The sequence below is a fragment of the Danio aesculapii genome, chromosome 10, assembly GCF_903798145.1.
Source record: "Danio aesculapii chromosome 10, fDanAes4.1, whole genome shotgun sequence".
NCBI lineage: Eukaryota > Metazoa > Chordata > Actinopteri > Cypriniformes > Danionidae > Danio > Danio aesculapii.
In genome coordinates this window covers 22,247,269-22,261,866 of record NC_079444.1, presented here as the reverse complement: position 1 = coordinate 22,261,866, position 14,598 = coordinate 22,247,269, and the positions used below count along the sequence as shown (strand labels likewise).

The 14,598-nt window shown below is 34.1% G+C and overlaps 1 protein-coding gene and 1 long non-coding RNA gene across 2 annotated transcripts in view; one reads left to right on the top strand and one right to left on the bottom strand.

The window, feature by feature from the left end:
* Positions 1 to 1,308: 1,308 nt before the first annotated feature.
* ponzr2 (plac8 onzin related protein 2) lies at positions 1,309 to 7,273 on the top strand. Its single transcript, XM_056467547.1, has 4 exons — positions 1,309 to 1,415; positions 2,408 to 2,521; positions 2,760 to 2,920; positions 6,417 to 7,273. The coding sequence occupies exons 2-4, from the start codon at positions 2,416 to 2,418 to the stop codon at positions 6,537 to 6,539; spliced, it is 390 nt and encodes a 129-aa protein (XP_056323522.1). The 5' UTR covers positions 1,309 to 1,415; positions 2,408 to 2,415; the 3' UTR covers positions 6,540 to 7,273.
* A 4,483-nt stretch (positions 7,274 to 11,756) lies between these two features.
* LOC130236273 (uncharacterized) overlaps positions 11,757 to 14,598 on the bottom strand; it is a 29,315-nt gene continuing 26,473 nt past the window's right edge. Inside the window, exon 3 of the long non-coding RNA XR_008838455.1 lies at positions 11,757 to 11,814. This is a non-coding gene — a long non-coding RNA (uncharacterized LOC130236273). The remainder of the gene's footprint in view (positions 11,815 to 14,598) is intronic.

Here is a 14,598-nt window from a genome sequence, read left to right as displayed (position 1 = left end):
CATTTCAACAGAGACAGAAAGAGCATTTCGTGATCACTCAAGGATATCCTGATCCCACACCCTGTTACATCACGACTCCTGTAAGCACATCTGTACTCCAGCTTAAAATTTACCCAGTTTAATCCTGGAAGCAAACTAATAAATCTGGAGAGAAAGTTGTCATGCTCATCTGTCTCTGAGATTACTGAAGGGGACACAGGTCACCATGTGCTTCTTTAATTCATGCCTTCGGTAAATACCGAATTCAAAACAGCTAAAGATCCTGCATCGCATACAGTATCTCAAAATTAAATGACAAGAGGATAGAAACAAATATCGATCATTGCTTTGTGCAATAAACATGGAGATTTTGTAAGCAGCTAAAATCCAGATCTTTAATGTACTAATTTGTACCAAGTTCACTCGAAATGTCCTGAAGTTGTACCAACCACTTGTACGTGTCCAAATTATGTGGAGGCAGCCAATGTAGGGCTAGTAGTTTTGTCATTCCATTGTTATTACACAACCTTTTTTTTTTTTTTACAGATTTTTTTGCATTTGCATTGTTTGGGTTTTTAATCAAAATCTGGTTCAATTCCACGTCAACAGCTCCTTTAGAAATATCTCTAGAAAAAACTGATGTGTTCAATACTTATTTCCCTCACTGTATATATAAATGATATACTAATACTTGGCTAGTATTCAGTAACATGAAAATGCTTCAAATATTTCCTGATGGATCTATTGCAACTTTTAACCTCTGAAAACAAAAGCAACCATTTGCCTTTGTTAAAGATCGTGTAATGACTCTCATAATCATTTCAGTATTTCTGCACGGTGTCAAAACAGTTTTCAGTATGTAACCGGGTCAGTCCTTAAAATATTGCATTTTTAATGAGGAAGAGGCACTTATGGGACATGTTTAATTCATGTTTCTGCCAACAGGATTCCTTTACCTCAGCAGAGACAGTTCTAAAGGCCTTAAAAATACTGCTGTCATATGACACAAACCTCACCGAATCTCAATGAGGAAGTCTGCTAATTTTGATGTGAGGTAATGTGTCCATTTGCCAACTGCTTTCTTAGATTGTACAATTTCAAAATACTTGTAATGATTCTTTGTTATGAGCGCTTTCGAATGATTATTCGTTATCATTATGAATTAATCAATTTTATCAACACTTGTATATTTTTCCATATCAATCAATTTTACATGCAATGAAGCATTCAGTGTTGTTCTCCACCCTGTTTCATGGGTGATTTTATTTTAGACGTAATGCCTAAAAAACGCTGGCGTGAACTGGTTGAACAGGTTTAGGAAGTTTATCTTTAGAGTGAAAACTTTTCTCCTTTTGTCTCCGTATAAAGGCAAGATACTAATCGCAGATTTAGAAACAGTAGATACTTTCCATGACGTTGGATCTGCTAACAAAAAGGTGAGTGTATACTTTCTGATACAGAGAATCATATTTCAGTACTCTTATCTGCATTTTGTAGTTTTTATATTTTACATATTTTGTATATATTTTCACTATTTTCAAAGGACTTTAAAGTGTTAACATGCATATAATGTTATATGAGTAAAAGATGCTTCAATAATAATAAAAGTGTAATACAGGGTTTAATTTTAGGTAATTGTTTTTTCATACATTAAAGTATGCCACAGCTTTTTTCTGGGCAAATTATTTTAATTGACCATGATTTACAGAACACACCCATTAAAATGTTCACCGTAGCAGTAGTTTATATAGCAAAAAAAAAAAAAGTCAGGCTTATTTAGGACAAAAAGAATTAAATGTTTAATTAATGACTGATTAAATGTCATTTTAAGTCTTTAGACTTTCCCAATATCCATCTAACCACTATATTTTTACCTATCTATGACGCTGTAAGAATATTTGTAAATTTAACAGTTTTCCTTATTTTGTGATTCATGTTTCTATTTTTTTTTACATTTTCCTCAATCATTTATGCTTTTGAATTACATTATGGAACATTGATCTTTTATCCAACAACTTTTAACTTAAAAAAGTGACTTTTATGAACATATTTAGTCTGGGTTGGTGTTGTATATTTCGGTACAAAAACCTGCCAGTACATTTTCTGTTATTTTACAGACTTATTTATCTACATATTATTTCTTATACATTATATTTTCATTCAAACTACTAAAATGTCAATAAAAGTCACTTTGTTAAATCAAAACATCATGAGCGGACAGAGCAGAGAAAATAGTCCAATAATGAAATTCACAACCATAAACCAACAGAAAAGACTTGTAAAAACATTGATTAACGGATATTGTTTACAGTGTACATTTAGAATAAATTAAGGTTTAGCATTATTACTATTATTAAATTAAGCATCACTTAATTTAAATATGTTTTTGAGATACTAAAATCATGCTTTTCTGCCTGTACATTTTTAGCTGTAAGCATGTCGAATGTAATGGTAATAACGCAGCCCCAGCCTATGATGATCTCTGCCCATTCTAGTCAATGGGGCTCAGATATCTGTGATTGCTGCTATGACGTGCCTGAATGTAAGTATATTTTACGTACTATTACAAAAACAAGTGGAATTTAAGGGAATGATTCACCCCAGCTATAAAGTATTTTGAGAAATGCTGCTGTCATCAGAAACATCTCAAAACAACAACACATTTGAGCTACCTGCTGATACATTTAATCAATAGTCTACATAGTTTGTAGTTTTCAATACCATGCAAAATAATCTAATACATGTTATTATTGTGTCCTTTTTTGTTTTTATGCGAACAGGTTGCTTTGCTTTCTGGTGTTTCTCGTGTTACACATGCATTCAAGCCAAAAACTATGGTGAGTGTTTATGTCTCCCTCTGCTGGATATGTTCTGTGGCGGAATTATTCCACCCATCACCATGTCGATTAGGACCTCGATGCGACAACGGTATGGCATACAGGTGAGATCTGCAAAGCAGGAATTTAAATTGATACACTATTTCACAGTAACTATAAATTACAATGTATATGTTTTAAAGGGACAGTTCAGTCAAAAATGAAAATTCATTCATTATTAACTCACCCTTCATTTGTTCTAAACCCATCACGTTTTCTTTCTTCTGTTGAACATAAAAGAAGATGTTTTGAAGAAAGCTGTAAACCAGTAACCAGTCATTTCCATTGTATTTTTTTCCTATACTCAAAAAAATAACGTTTGCTGTTTGTTCAAACTACTCATTTAAAATGTGGTGAAACAACAGAATTCTTGAGGTTTTTTTTTAAAAGCACAACTATTTTCAATCCACTTACATTTGTTAATAAAATTTTATAATAAGTTAACCTAATTCCTTCATGTTGTCCAAACACAAATCGATTGTGTGGAACCCAACATTTTTTACATGGGAGTCAGGGGTTGCAGGTTTTCCGCTTTCTTTAAAATTTTCTCTTTTGCGTTCAACCGAAGAAAGAATCTCTTAAAAGCTTGGATCCACTTCAGGATGAGTAAATAGCGAGTATTTTTTCATTTTTCATAAGTATTTTTCCATTAAGTACACTGAAAGAAAATACTTTTTGGTGTGGTAAATCGAATAAATGTACTCTTATTCATACATTTTCTTTTCGGCTTAGTCCCTTTATTAATCCGGGGTCACCAGAGCGGAATGAACCACCAACTTATCCAGCATGTTTTTATGCAGCGGATGCCCTTCCAGCCGCAACCCATCTCTCGGAAACATCCACACACAAAAACACTACGGACAATTTAGCATACCCAATTGACCTGTATCGTATGTCTTTGGACTGGGGAGCACCCGGAAGAAACCCACGCGAACACAGTGACAACATGCAAACTCCACACAGAAACGCCAACTGAGCCAAGGCTCGACCCAGCGACCTTCTTGCTGTGAGGCGACAGCACTCCCTACTGCGCCACTGGGTCACCTAAATTTACTCTCATAATTTTTAAATTGTAAAATTAAGTGTCAAGGATAACTAGAATTTTCTAAGTAAATATTTAATATTTACACATTTACTTCATGTAATAAATGAAATGAGTTGAAAGAGTTAATTAATATTATTCATTTACTTGTATTATTTAAATATTTTCTAATCATTCAAACTTAGTAATATTAGGTAAATTTTAATATTTGATATGTCATAATGGATATGTAGTTCCCAGAATGCTTCGTATGGGACTGAATTAAGAGTAGAATATTTAGAAAATAAAAGCAATCTTAGGTGTTTAAATTTAAGATAAAGACTTGTTAGAGTTTAAGAAGAGTTTTGAGTAAGTGTTTTTAGTTTTGAGGTTACCGCCTTTCAGAAGAGTAGCACTCGTGCTTTGGATCTTGACATTTTTTTTCAACGTTAATGTTTGAGCCTTCTCTCAAAGAGCCATAGCTATGCTAACGCTAATTCTGAGATCAGTAAGGATTTTAAAAGTAAATTTGCTCTTGGGTTCAATTTGCTTAAACTAAAGTAAAATAACAAGTTCCAAGTCAGTGGAAATGTGTGTTTTAATTAAACAAGTTATGCCAGATGTACTAATTTGTAACTAATAAGATTTATTTAAATTATTTTTAAAAAAGCAGTGTTGTTTTTGCTGAAACATGAACTTGATATTACTTGATTAATTTGAATAAATATAGACTCAAAATTAAAGATAATCAATTAACTTTTACTTCGTTAATTTAGGAGTGTTAGATTAAACATTAAGTACATTTTACATGATACTGACAAGTTAACTGTATCTGATATAAGAATGTAAAATTTACTTGAAATTTATTAGTGCAGGCGACGCAGTGGTGCAGTAGATAGTGCTGTCGCCTCACAGCAAGAAGGTCGCTGGTTCAAGCTTCGGCTGGGTCAGTTGGCGTTTCTGTGTGGAGTTTGCATGTTCTCCCTGCGTTCGCGTGGGTTTCCTCCAGGTGCTCCGGTTTCCCCCACAGTCCAAAGACATGCTGTACTGGTGAATTGGGTAGGCTAAATTGTCTGTAGTGTATGTGTGTGAATGAGTGTGTGGGGATGTTTCCCAGAGATGGGTTGCGGCTGGAAGGGCATCCGCTGCATAAAAAACTTGCTGGATAAGTTGGCGGTTCATTTTGCTGTGGCGACGCCGGAATATGTTTTACGTATGTGCTTGCAGCTGCTACCCAGTACTGGGAAACACCCATGCACTCTCACATTCACACCTATACACTACGGCCAATATAGCTTATTCAATTTACTGTGGGGGAAACCGGAGTACCCGGAGGTAAGCCAAGCCAACATGGGGAGAACATGCAAACTCCACACAGAAATGCCAACTGATCCAACCGGGGCATGAACAAGCAACCTTCTTGCTGTGTGGTGACAGTGCTAACCACTGAGCCACCGTGCTGCCTGTTTGAGCAACCCTTAACACATAATTTGTTTGACATGTTGTACATGGGATTTAGGTTTTAGTTTTTCAGTTTTTAAATGTCTTTGTTTATGTAATCTGTTGCTACCTGCATAGTTGCGACTAGTAAATCATTTACTTATTTATTAAGTAAAAGTACTTAAAAAAACAAGTACTGTAATACATACTAACTTATAAGATACTTAGTTATTTAATGATTAAATAAATAGTAGTTCTTTTTTTATCAGATACTAGTATTTATTCATCAATACCGGTACTAATTTGTTCCATATTAGTAATAAATAAGTACAATACAATGTTATAATACAATAAGGCACAATCAGGGGAGTAGCGGACATATTAAAAGTGCGGGGGACTGCTGTATGTGATCATACATTCATATAATTATTAATCACCTGTTTCTAAATGGTCTGTCTCTAAAAGTGAGAGGGACGTATCCCCCCGTCCCCCCAGATTGTTACCCCCTGGGCACAATTAAAAACAATCTAAGTTGACCAAAGTGCTGTACATTGAATTAATAAAGACAGAAAAGAAAATTTTACGGGAACTGTTAATAATTAAAAGGAATAAAAAACATTAATCAAGGAGTATTAAAAGCAAGAGACAATAAGTAGTAGAATTTAACAATTAAATACTATTTAAAAAAATTGTTAAAGGTGGATCACAATTTGATTTTGTTACTAGTGAAATATCCAGCCTGATCTCATGAGAAAACGTAAGTATTTTACGTTTTGACAGTTTAGTGGCTAATTCGTACGAATTCGTACGAGTTCAGTCGTACGAAATGGTACGATTTTAAAAAGGAGGCACCTAACCCCGCCCCTAAACCCAACCGTCATTGGAGGATGAGCAAATCGTACTAAATTGTACGAATTAGATCGTACCAATTCGTACGAATTAGCCACTAAAAAAAAAGTTACGAATTGCCGTGAGATTGTGTTGGAAATATCTGGTTCTTCTCATTTATTTACCCATTTTGCATTTCGAGATCTGAAACCTTTTGATGTTAAAAAGTTAACCAATGTAACTTTTTTGTTCTTTTTTTTTTTTTGTTGCAGGGCACCATGTGTAACGACTGCGTGTTGTCCACATTCTGCAGACCCTGTGTTTGGTGTCAAATGTCCAGAGAAATGAAAGAACGAGATCTACAAATCGCTCTTGTTCACACTAGAAATATATAAACCCTTAATAAACTGCTGCCAAAATGTCGGTGTCCTTAAAATGAGGAAAATCATAAGCAATATCTCAGCATTGGGGTTTTATATACTTACTATCGATTGGTCTTTTTATTATGCATTTATATTGAACAATGCCATTGTTTTTACATTTCTTTTGATGTATTTTGTGCTCAAACACAATGCTATTTAAGTTTGCTTTTTCTAATGTAAAGAAAAAGATGTATATATTGTCACATATTGTCATGTTTACTAAGATACGTATCTTATCATTAGTTTCTAATCAGCATCACTTATAAAATGACATATTATTACACTGTAAAAATTCTATGATCAATTAGTCCTGACAGCATATGATTTAGGTCATTGTAACTTACTAAACTTAAGTTAAAAGTTAAAGTTAATCTTGTTCTAACTTAATTTTATATGTTATCCAAGCTGTTTTACGTCAGTTTAACATAATATAAGTTCAATGGACTTGTAAGGTTAACTTGATTCAGCTTAAAAATTAAGGCAACCAGGATTTTCTTTGCAGTGTAGGAATGTATCTTTATGGAAATGCTGTTGAAATGTTGTATATATTTTATGGCACAGTAAATGTTTATGAGAAAAAATATGTATTGCTCTCCCATGTTGCTTTTCCATTCGTCTTTATTGTGAGAATGGGAAATCTCCAATATCTTTCACTTATGTTATTCAACAAGTTATTGTTGTTATTCAATAAATTATTGATCATTTTCTTTGACTCTGTACTGTTTTTGGTTCTGGAAAAGTGTGTTGCTTTGATATTTGGAATATATATGCTTAGTAATAGTCTTTTTTGGTGTATACTGATTCCTGCTTCATTGTGACTTTATTTAGATTCCACTGTCACAGTATTATTATTGTTTTTATTATAGCATGACTTTTTAATCGCTATTTACAGTAGGTTACAATAATTAAAAGTATAGTTCACCTATTTTTGGATATTCTAATATAACAGACGTCCTCCCTTTAACTCAACAGCATGTCCTGATTGTTGGCATGATTACAGCTAAAAAGATGATCTTACTTAATTGGAAATCTCCAAAGACTCCTTGTTATTAGAGATGGTTTAACAAGTTACTTTATGTTATTCGAATGGAATAATTACTTCTTGAAACCTCACAGAAAAAAAGCTGAAGCCACATGGGGATCTATCTTGAGAGTATTTGGAAATTTAGGTTTGTCAATCCTCACTTTTATTTCGCACATATATTTTGATGTCGCTGGCTTTGTAAAATAAGTGTGAGTATTGTTATCTATGTTATATGTTTAATATACTGTATTTATGCAACATATGTTGTATATATCTCTTTATAAAGATGATCCATTCCCTTTTTTATTATTATTTAATATTATTATTATTAATTATATTATTGTATTGTTTTGTTTTTTGCATCAATGTTAAAAATCCTACTAAAATAATATGTTTATTGTTTTCTTTTCTTATTCTTAATAAGTATAGTTCACCCACACGGTGGCTCAGTGGTTTGACTGTCACATCACAGCAAGAAGGTCACTGGTTCAAGTTCCAGCTGAGTCAGTTGCATTTCTGTATGGAGTTTGCATGTTCTCCCCGTGTTAGTGTGGGTTTCCTTCGGGTGCTCCGGTTTCCCCCAAAGTCATGCACTATAGGTGAATTGAATGAACTAAAATGGCCGTAGTGTATGTGTGTAAATGAGTGTGTATGGATGATCCCAGTACTGGGTTGTAGCTGGAAGGGCATCCGCTGTGTAAAACATATGCTGGATAAGTTGGCGGTTCATTCCACTGTGGCGACCCCTGCTGAACAAGGGGACTAAGCCGAAGGAAAATAAATGAATAGTTCATCCAAAAATTACAATTATGTCTTCATGTGCTCACACTTCACATGTTCCAGACTTTTACGAGTTTCATTTTTCTTTATTTTTGATTTATTTATTTATTTATTTATTTATTGATTGACTGATTGATTGATTGATTGATTGATTGATTGATTGATTGATTGAAGATAATGAAGATATTCTGAAGAATTTTACGTGTAGCCACTGACTTCCATAGCTTTTTTTCCTACTATGAATGCAAATGGATACTGGCTCCAACATTCTTTAAATCTTCAACAGGAAAAAGAAACTTGCAAAACGACATACCGGCAAGAATACAAACAACACAGTATCCTTGCAGCACATGGTATAAGCAAACATTTCCCTATACATGTTTTTTCAAGGAGGAAGAAGAATTTGCATATACAGTTAAAGTCAGAATTATTAGCCCCTTGAATTATTAGCCTGTTTATTTTATTTCCCAATTTCTGTTTAACAGAGAGAAGATTTCTTCAACACATTTCCAAGCATAATAGTTTTAATAACTCATTTCTAATAACTGATTTATTTTATCTTTGTCATGATGACAGTAAATAATATTTTACTAGACACTTCTATACAGCTAAAAGTGATATTTAAAGGTTTAACTAGGTTAATTAGGTTCACTAGGCAGGTTAGGGTAATTAAGCAAGTTATAATGATGGTTTATTCTGTAGACTTAAAAAAATATATGGCTTAAAGGGGCTGATAATTTTGACCTTAAAATGGCTTTTAAAAAGTTAAAAACTGCTTTTATTCTAGCTGAAATAAAACAAATAAGACTTTACCAGAAGAAAAAATATTATCAGACATACTGTGAAAATGTCCTTGCTGTGAAACATCATTTGGCAAATATTTAATAAATAAATAAAAGGGGGGCTAATAATTCTGACTTCAACTGTATATTTAGCAGGTTTCTAACTCCAAATAACCCAAATACTCCAGAGCACACATCTGTATCAGAGATTTGTCAGGTTTGAACTTTGCAGATTTAAGAGTCTGTAGCTCTATCATTGCGGTGATAGTAATGGCCTACCTTTTATTCATTAGCTTTCCTTCATCTTAGTCCCTTTATTCATCAGGGGTCGCCACAGTGGAATGAACCGCCAACTTATCCAGCATATGTTTTACGCACCGGATGCCCTTCCAGCTGCAAACCAGTACTGGGAAACATCCATACACTCTCACATTCACACACACAACGGCCATTTTAGCTTATTCAATTCACCTATAGCGCATGTGTTTGGACTTTGGGGGAAACCAGAGCATCCAGAGCAAACCAATGCAAACACAGGGAGAACATGCAAACTCCATTCAGAAATGCCAACTGACCCAGCCAGGACTCAAATCAGCGACCTTAATGCTGTGAGGTGAAACTGCTAACCACTTAACCACCGTGCTGCCCCAATGATCTACCTATCACCAAAAAGTTAATTCTAAAAAAAGATTTGCTTGTGTTAAATGACAATGAAAATATTTAAATGATATTGAAAAAGTGCTCTGTAATGTCAATGTGTCACGCAAAAGAACTGATTCATTCCAACTAGTCTAATCTAAATTAAGATCTATAATCAAACTATCTTAGCAACGTGATTTTAATTAAGCTACCCCTTCTGTCTACGTGATGCTGGTGAATTCAAGCGTCAAACATCAATGCGATAACATAACTCAATAGCTGCTTTCTCACCACTCTCATATTTGTGGTTATTTTTGTCAGAGAGGAAATAGAGCAGCACATACTTTCATATTCATCTGAACGTCAATCATCGAGTACAGCTCCATCGTACAGTGAGTACAGCTACAGTAGGACCATCACTGGAAAGGTATTTCAAACCTCTTTTACTTATGACCACAGAAGGAAATGCAAAACTTTCTGGTGAATGAATAGAGACGACACTATGGATAAGTGTTTGGTTGCCAGAGTAATTAATGGTTCATTCTGCTGTGGCTACCCCTGATAAAGCAAGGAGGTGGGTGTGATTTGCAAAATACGATGCGATCCTGAAGTAACATCTGCTTTAATCCTGAAATTACATTTCTGTTCAAAAAAGTAATCCATCCCTCTAAATTCCTACCCCTGAACTCAAAACTAACTCTGAATTAAAGAGGAATAATAGTTAGATATCAATCATGTAAGTACATAACTTCTAAAGCTAAACTTAACATTAACTGTAAATGTATCATTCTGATTGCCTGATTGGAATGTTATTTCAGTACCAAAATAGACATGTTGACAGCTCAAAACATTAGACATTTTTTTACTGTCAGATCATGATCATTATCTCTCATTTAAATAAAATACATGTATTCTCTGCTTATCGTTTTTTGAACCTTGCCTCATTCTCCCTCACTTGTATTATTGCAAATTCTTCCAATACAGAAAAATGATATATGGCAGTATAAAAAGTGTTCAGATTCAAAAACCTCAACGCTAAATGGTGTTAGAAAATTACTTCTAAAATCTGCATATTTCTGTTTATCTATATTTTCCTATATGTTCATGTCCAGCTATTTCGCTTTGAAGCCAACTCAGTGGGCACCTTGATGTCAAAATAACATCAAAATTCAAAGATCAAACATTGGCATTAAAAATATGTTAAAAAATGCAAAAGGATTTGATGTCAAAATCTTGACATCAATTTGACATCCACACATTGATTCTTATTTCTTAAGTTGTATTCATCTAAGAGCTTCATTTAAAAATTCCTAAAATTACTCTAAAATATTCCTAAAAAGACTCTAAAATATTATTTACCTGCTTATAAACAATATGGCCATGTAAAAAGAATGATTCAGATTTCCAATTCATAAATGGATTATTTAAACAAATGATAATGTACAGTTCACCTATTCTGAACCTGAACACAGATCAATAGCTGCCCGACCCTTACAGTGTCCCAAACTCTTTTGTGTGGAACAGTCTGTATCAGTCTGTATAATGATGCTGGTTTCTGCTGTGGTACAGCACATCAGTGAAGAAGCAACATCCATCTTAAGAGACCTTAAGGTTAAAAAAGATTTTAAGCAATTATGACTTGTACAATGCACAATGGAACCCAAAAATTCTCTTTACTTGTTCCAAACCTGTTTGAAGAAAGCTGAAATCCTTTACCCATTGTAACCTGTATTTGTTTTTCCTACTAGAAGTCAATAGACTTTCTTCAAAGTAACTTCTTTTGTGTTCAACAGAAGAAAAGAACTCATCAAGGTTTGGAACCACTTGAGGGTGAGTATCTGTGGCATATCTGTGGTGCATGGCTACAAGATGTTTGGCACTCAGTGAGTAATGTTGCCCTCGATAGATCCAACATCTATATGTAGAACTTCATAAATACCAATTAAAACTTGACAGAGTGTTTTTTTCCAAAGGTTTCCATGGCCCTGTGTCATCCATTTTCAGTATGTCCATCAACCTGTTTCTAAGAAGAAGAAAAAAAGACGATTAGAATTTGCTTAGCTTTATGAAGACAAAGACACATTTTTTTGTACTTTTTTATAAAAAAAATTTTCCATCATTTTTTTCATCCTCATGGTCTACTACGGAAACCCAGAAGGGACATGATGGCAGGGAAAAACTGAGTGAAATCACTCAACCACTGAAATCACTGAGTGATATGAAAATGTTTTCTTTGTTTTTGTGTTCCTTCACAAAGATGTTTTGCACTCCCTCGCAAAACTGTTGTTCGCTCTCCATATGATAAACCGATCTCAGATCAGCTCCTGTACATGCCTTTTGAAGTGACACCTCTGTTATAAAACAAGTGAAGAGCAGCAAATGAATCTCTCATTTTGTTTTGTTTGATAACAGATGTTAACAGATGTAACAGATTCTGGGATCACGAGAAATGCAAACGGCTGAAGTATAAGGTAGACTCAATGAGAAGTACACATGTTTGCAAACCTACCTAAAGATACAACCTATAATTCTGATTAGAGCGATAATGTGGAGAATATTGCTCTTGTGTTGAGCCCAATGTGCCTTGCATCTAAAAATAGAGCTAGGGTGTTCCTTTAGTGATATCGCTTCGACTCACGCTGAAAATGGCGGACGTGAATCAACAAACTGAGGATATGATGATGCGCCTGTCAATCAATATTGGTGGGCGGGGGGACCGCTCTCCTACGTCAGGTAGCGGTCGATTTGAAAACAGCTCGAATTGGTCCACCGTTTTTTATGTTGTTAAATTGACAAAAAAGCACTGGGTGTGCTTATATCACCCCAATATGACGGTCTATACACCATACATGCACATGTGTCTGTCCAAACAGCTTGAAAAGTAGATTTTTTACCATAGGTGCCCTTTAAGAGTGCACAGATCTATAATGAAAGCATTCTTTTATCGAATATATTAACGAATGCTTTCATTATAGATCTGTGCACTCTAAAAGTAACATCTCTGTTATCAAACAAAACAAAATGAGAGATTCATTTGCTGCTCTTCACTTGTTTGATAACAGAGATGTTACTTTAAGAGTGCACAGATCTATAATGAAAGCATTCGTTTACTTTAGTAGCTGTTTATGCTTATTTAAGAGAAAATTTGTTGTGTTTAAAATAAAATACATAGGACTGACATGTTTACATATTATTAAGTGTATTTGTCTGTTTAAACATACACCCGAATCCCAAAGTGTCCTGCACTTTAGCTCATCTTTATGTGTACAGAAGCTGATCTGGGATCAGTTTATTATAGGCCTACAGAGCATGTCCATCAGTAGGCCGCTTATACATGCATTCACTGATGAGGTTGCAGAGGTTGATCGACGCACAGCTTTAATAGAAAGAACGTTAAAGCAGAGATTTTTATATTAATTTCAATGTAATTTCGCGATTAAAAAAATGGGAGAAATATGGGAAAATACTTAATGATAGGATGATAGCGGGATAGAATGGTAAAATACGGGGGAATCCCGGCAAAAACGAGAGGGTTGACATGTATGAAGTGAACAGAAAGTGTTTGTTGTACAACAGTTTTGCGAGGGAACGCAAAAACGTAAAAAAAAAAAAAAATCCTATCATATTTCTATGGTAGAAATATTTTTTTCTACCAACAACTTTTTTTTCACCCATATTTTACCCCACCATTATGTCCCTTCCAGGTCTCCGTAGTACCCCAATCTTGATCAACAGAGAAAAAACTGTTTAAATTTAAATATTAGCCATGTACTAACAATGTGGAACACTGAAAACATGGCAGGATAGCATAGAGGTGCACAATTTTGGATTAAATCATTAATTTGTTTGAAATATCAATCATAAATCTGAATAAACACTTTATTTTCAGATTAATTTTGGTTGTAGTTTTAGTAATTGCAAGTTCTGGTTGTAATAATGATAAGTGGTCAAAAGAAATTAGTCCAAGGCACTCAGAATATGTGGAAAATTTAAATAGCCTTCATTCACATGGCTTAATCTTAAAAGAAACCTACGCGTTTCGGCAGAGATCTGCCTTCATCAGGGTAAACAGTGATCAGGTGCGTTTAGAGTCTCTTTTGAGTACTAAGGTCACATGACTCATTCAAACGTCTCTACAATACTCAAATAATTTAACCGACATAGTCAACTATCATCATTAATTCAGCATAGATAGAGGGTGACTTTAAACCATGCACAGATATACAAAAAATGCTTAAACATGGCATGTACATACATACTTCCGAACACATTTACATGTGCACATACACATATATACACACATACACGTATAAAAACATGTACACATGGGAAAATACAAACACATTCTACAATGTATGATGATAATCAGTGGATCATCTATGGATAAACTGTTTTACAAAAATGAAGAAAAGTCTAATTCACCATTTAGACCTGGGAATCTAGTTGCTTTTAACGTATAGATCCAAAAAGTCTCTCTCTGTTTTAATCTTTTTATCATGTCTCCTCCTCTTGTCGAATTTAAATATGTTCAATCCCATATGTTCAAGTTTTTTCTGGAATGATAAGTGGTGTTTGCATGATTTGGGACTTTGTGCCTTGTTCAGTTCCCTTTTGGTATTTAAAAAAAGTCCTCTTAAAATAGACTCTCAAAGAAGCACAGAAGTCGATACAAGTGTGCAATAGAAAGACAGATCTCACTTCCTTAATAATTCACACACAAAAATATAGACGTAAAGTAAAACCTACAGTAGTTTTAATTACAGCTTTAAATATTTGAATTGCTGAAAAAAGTATTATGGTTAGAAAA

Excerpts from the sequence above, each read along its gene's own strand:
- ponzr2 (XM_056467547.1), top strand. The coding sequence starts at position 2,416 with ATGTCGAATGTAATGGTAATAACGCAGCCCCAGCCTATGATGATCTCT. Across the intron at positions 2,522-2,759 it reads CTGCTATGACGTGCCTGAAT|GTTGCTTTGCTTTCTGGTGT; the intron begins GTAAGTATATTT and ends TTATGCGAACAG. Across the intron at positions 2,921-6,416 it reads GACAACGGTATGGCATACAG|GGCACCATGTGTAACGACTG; the intron begins GTGAGATCTGCA and ends TTTTTGTTGCAG.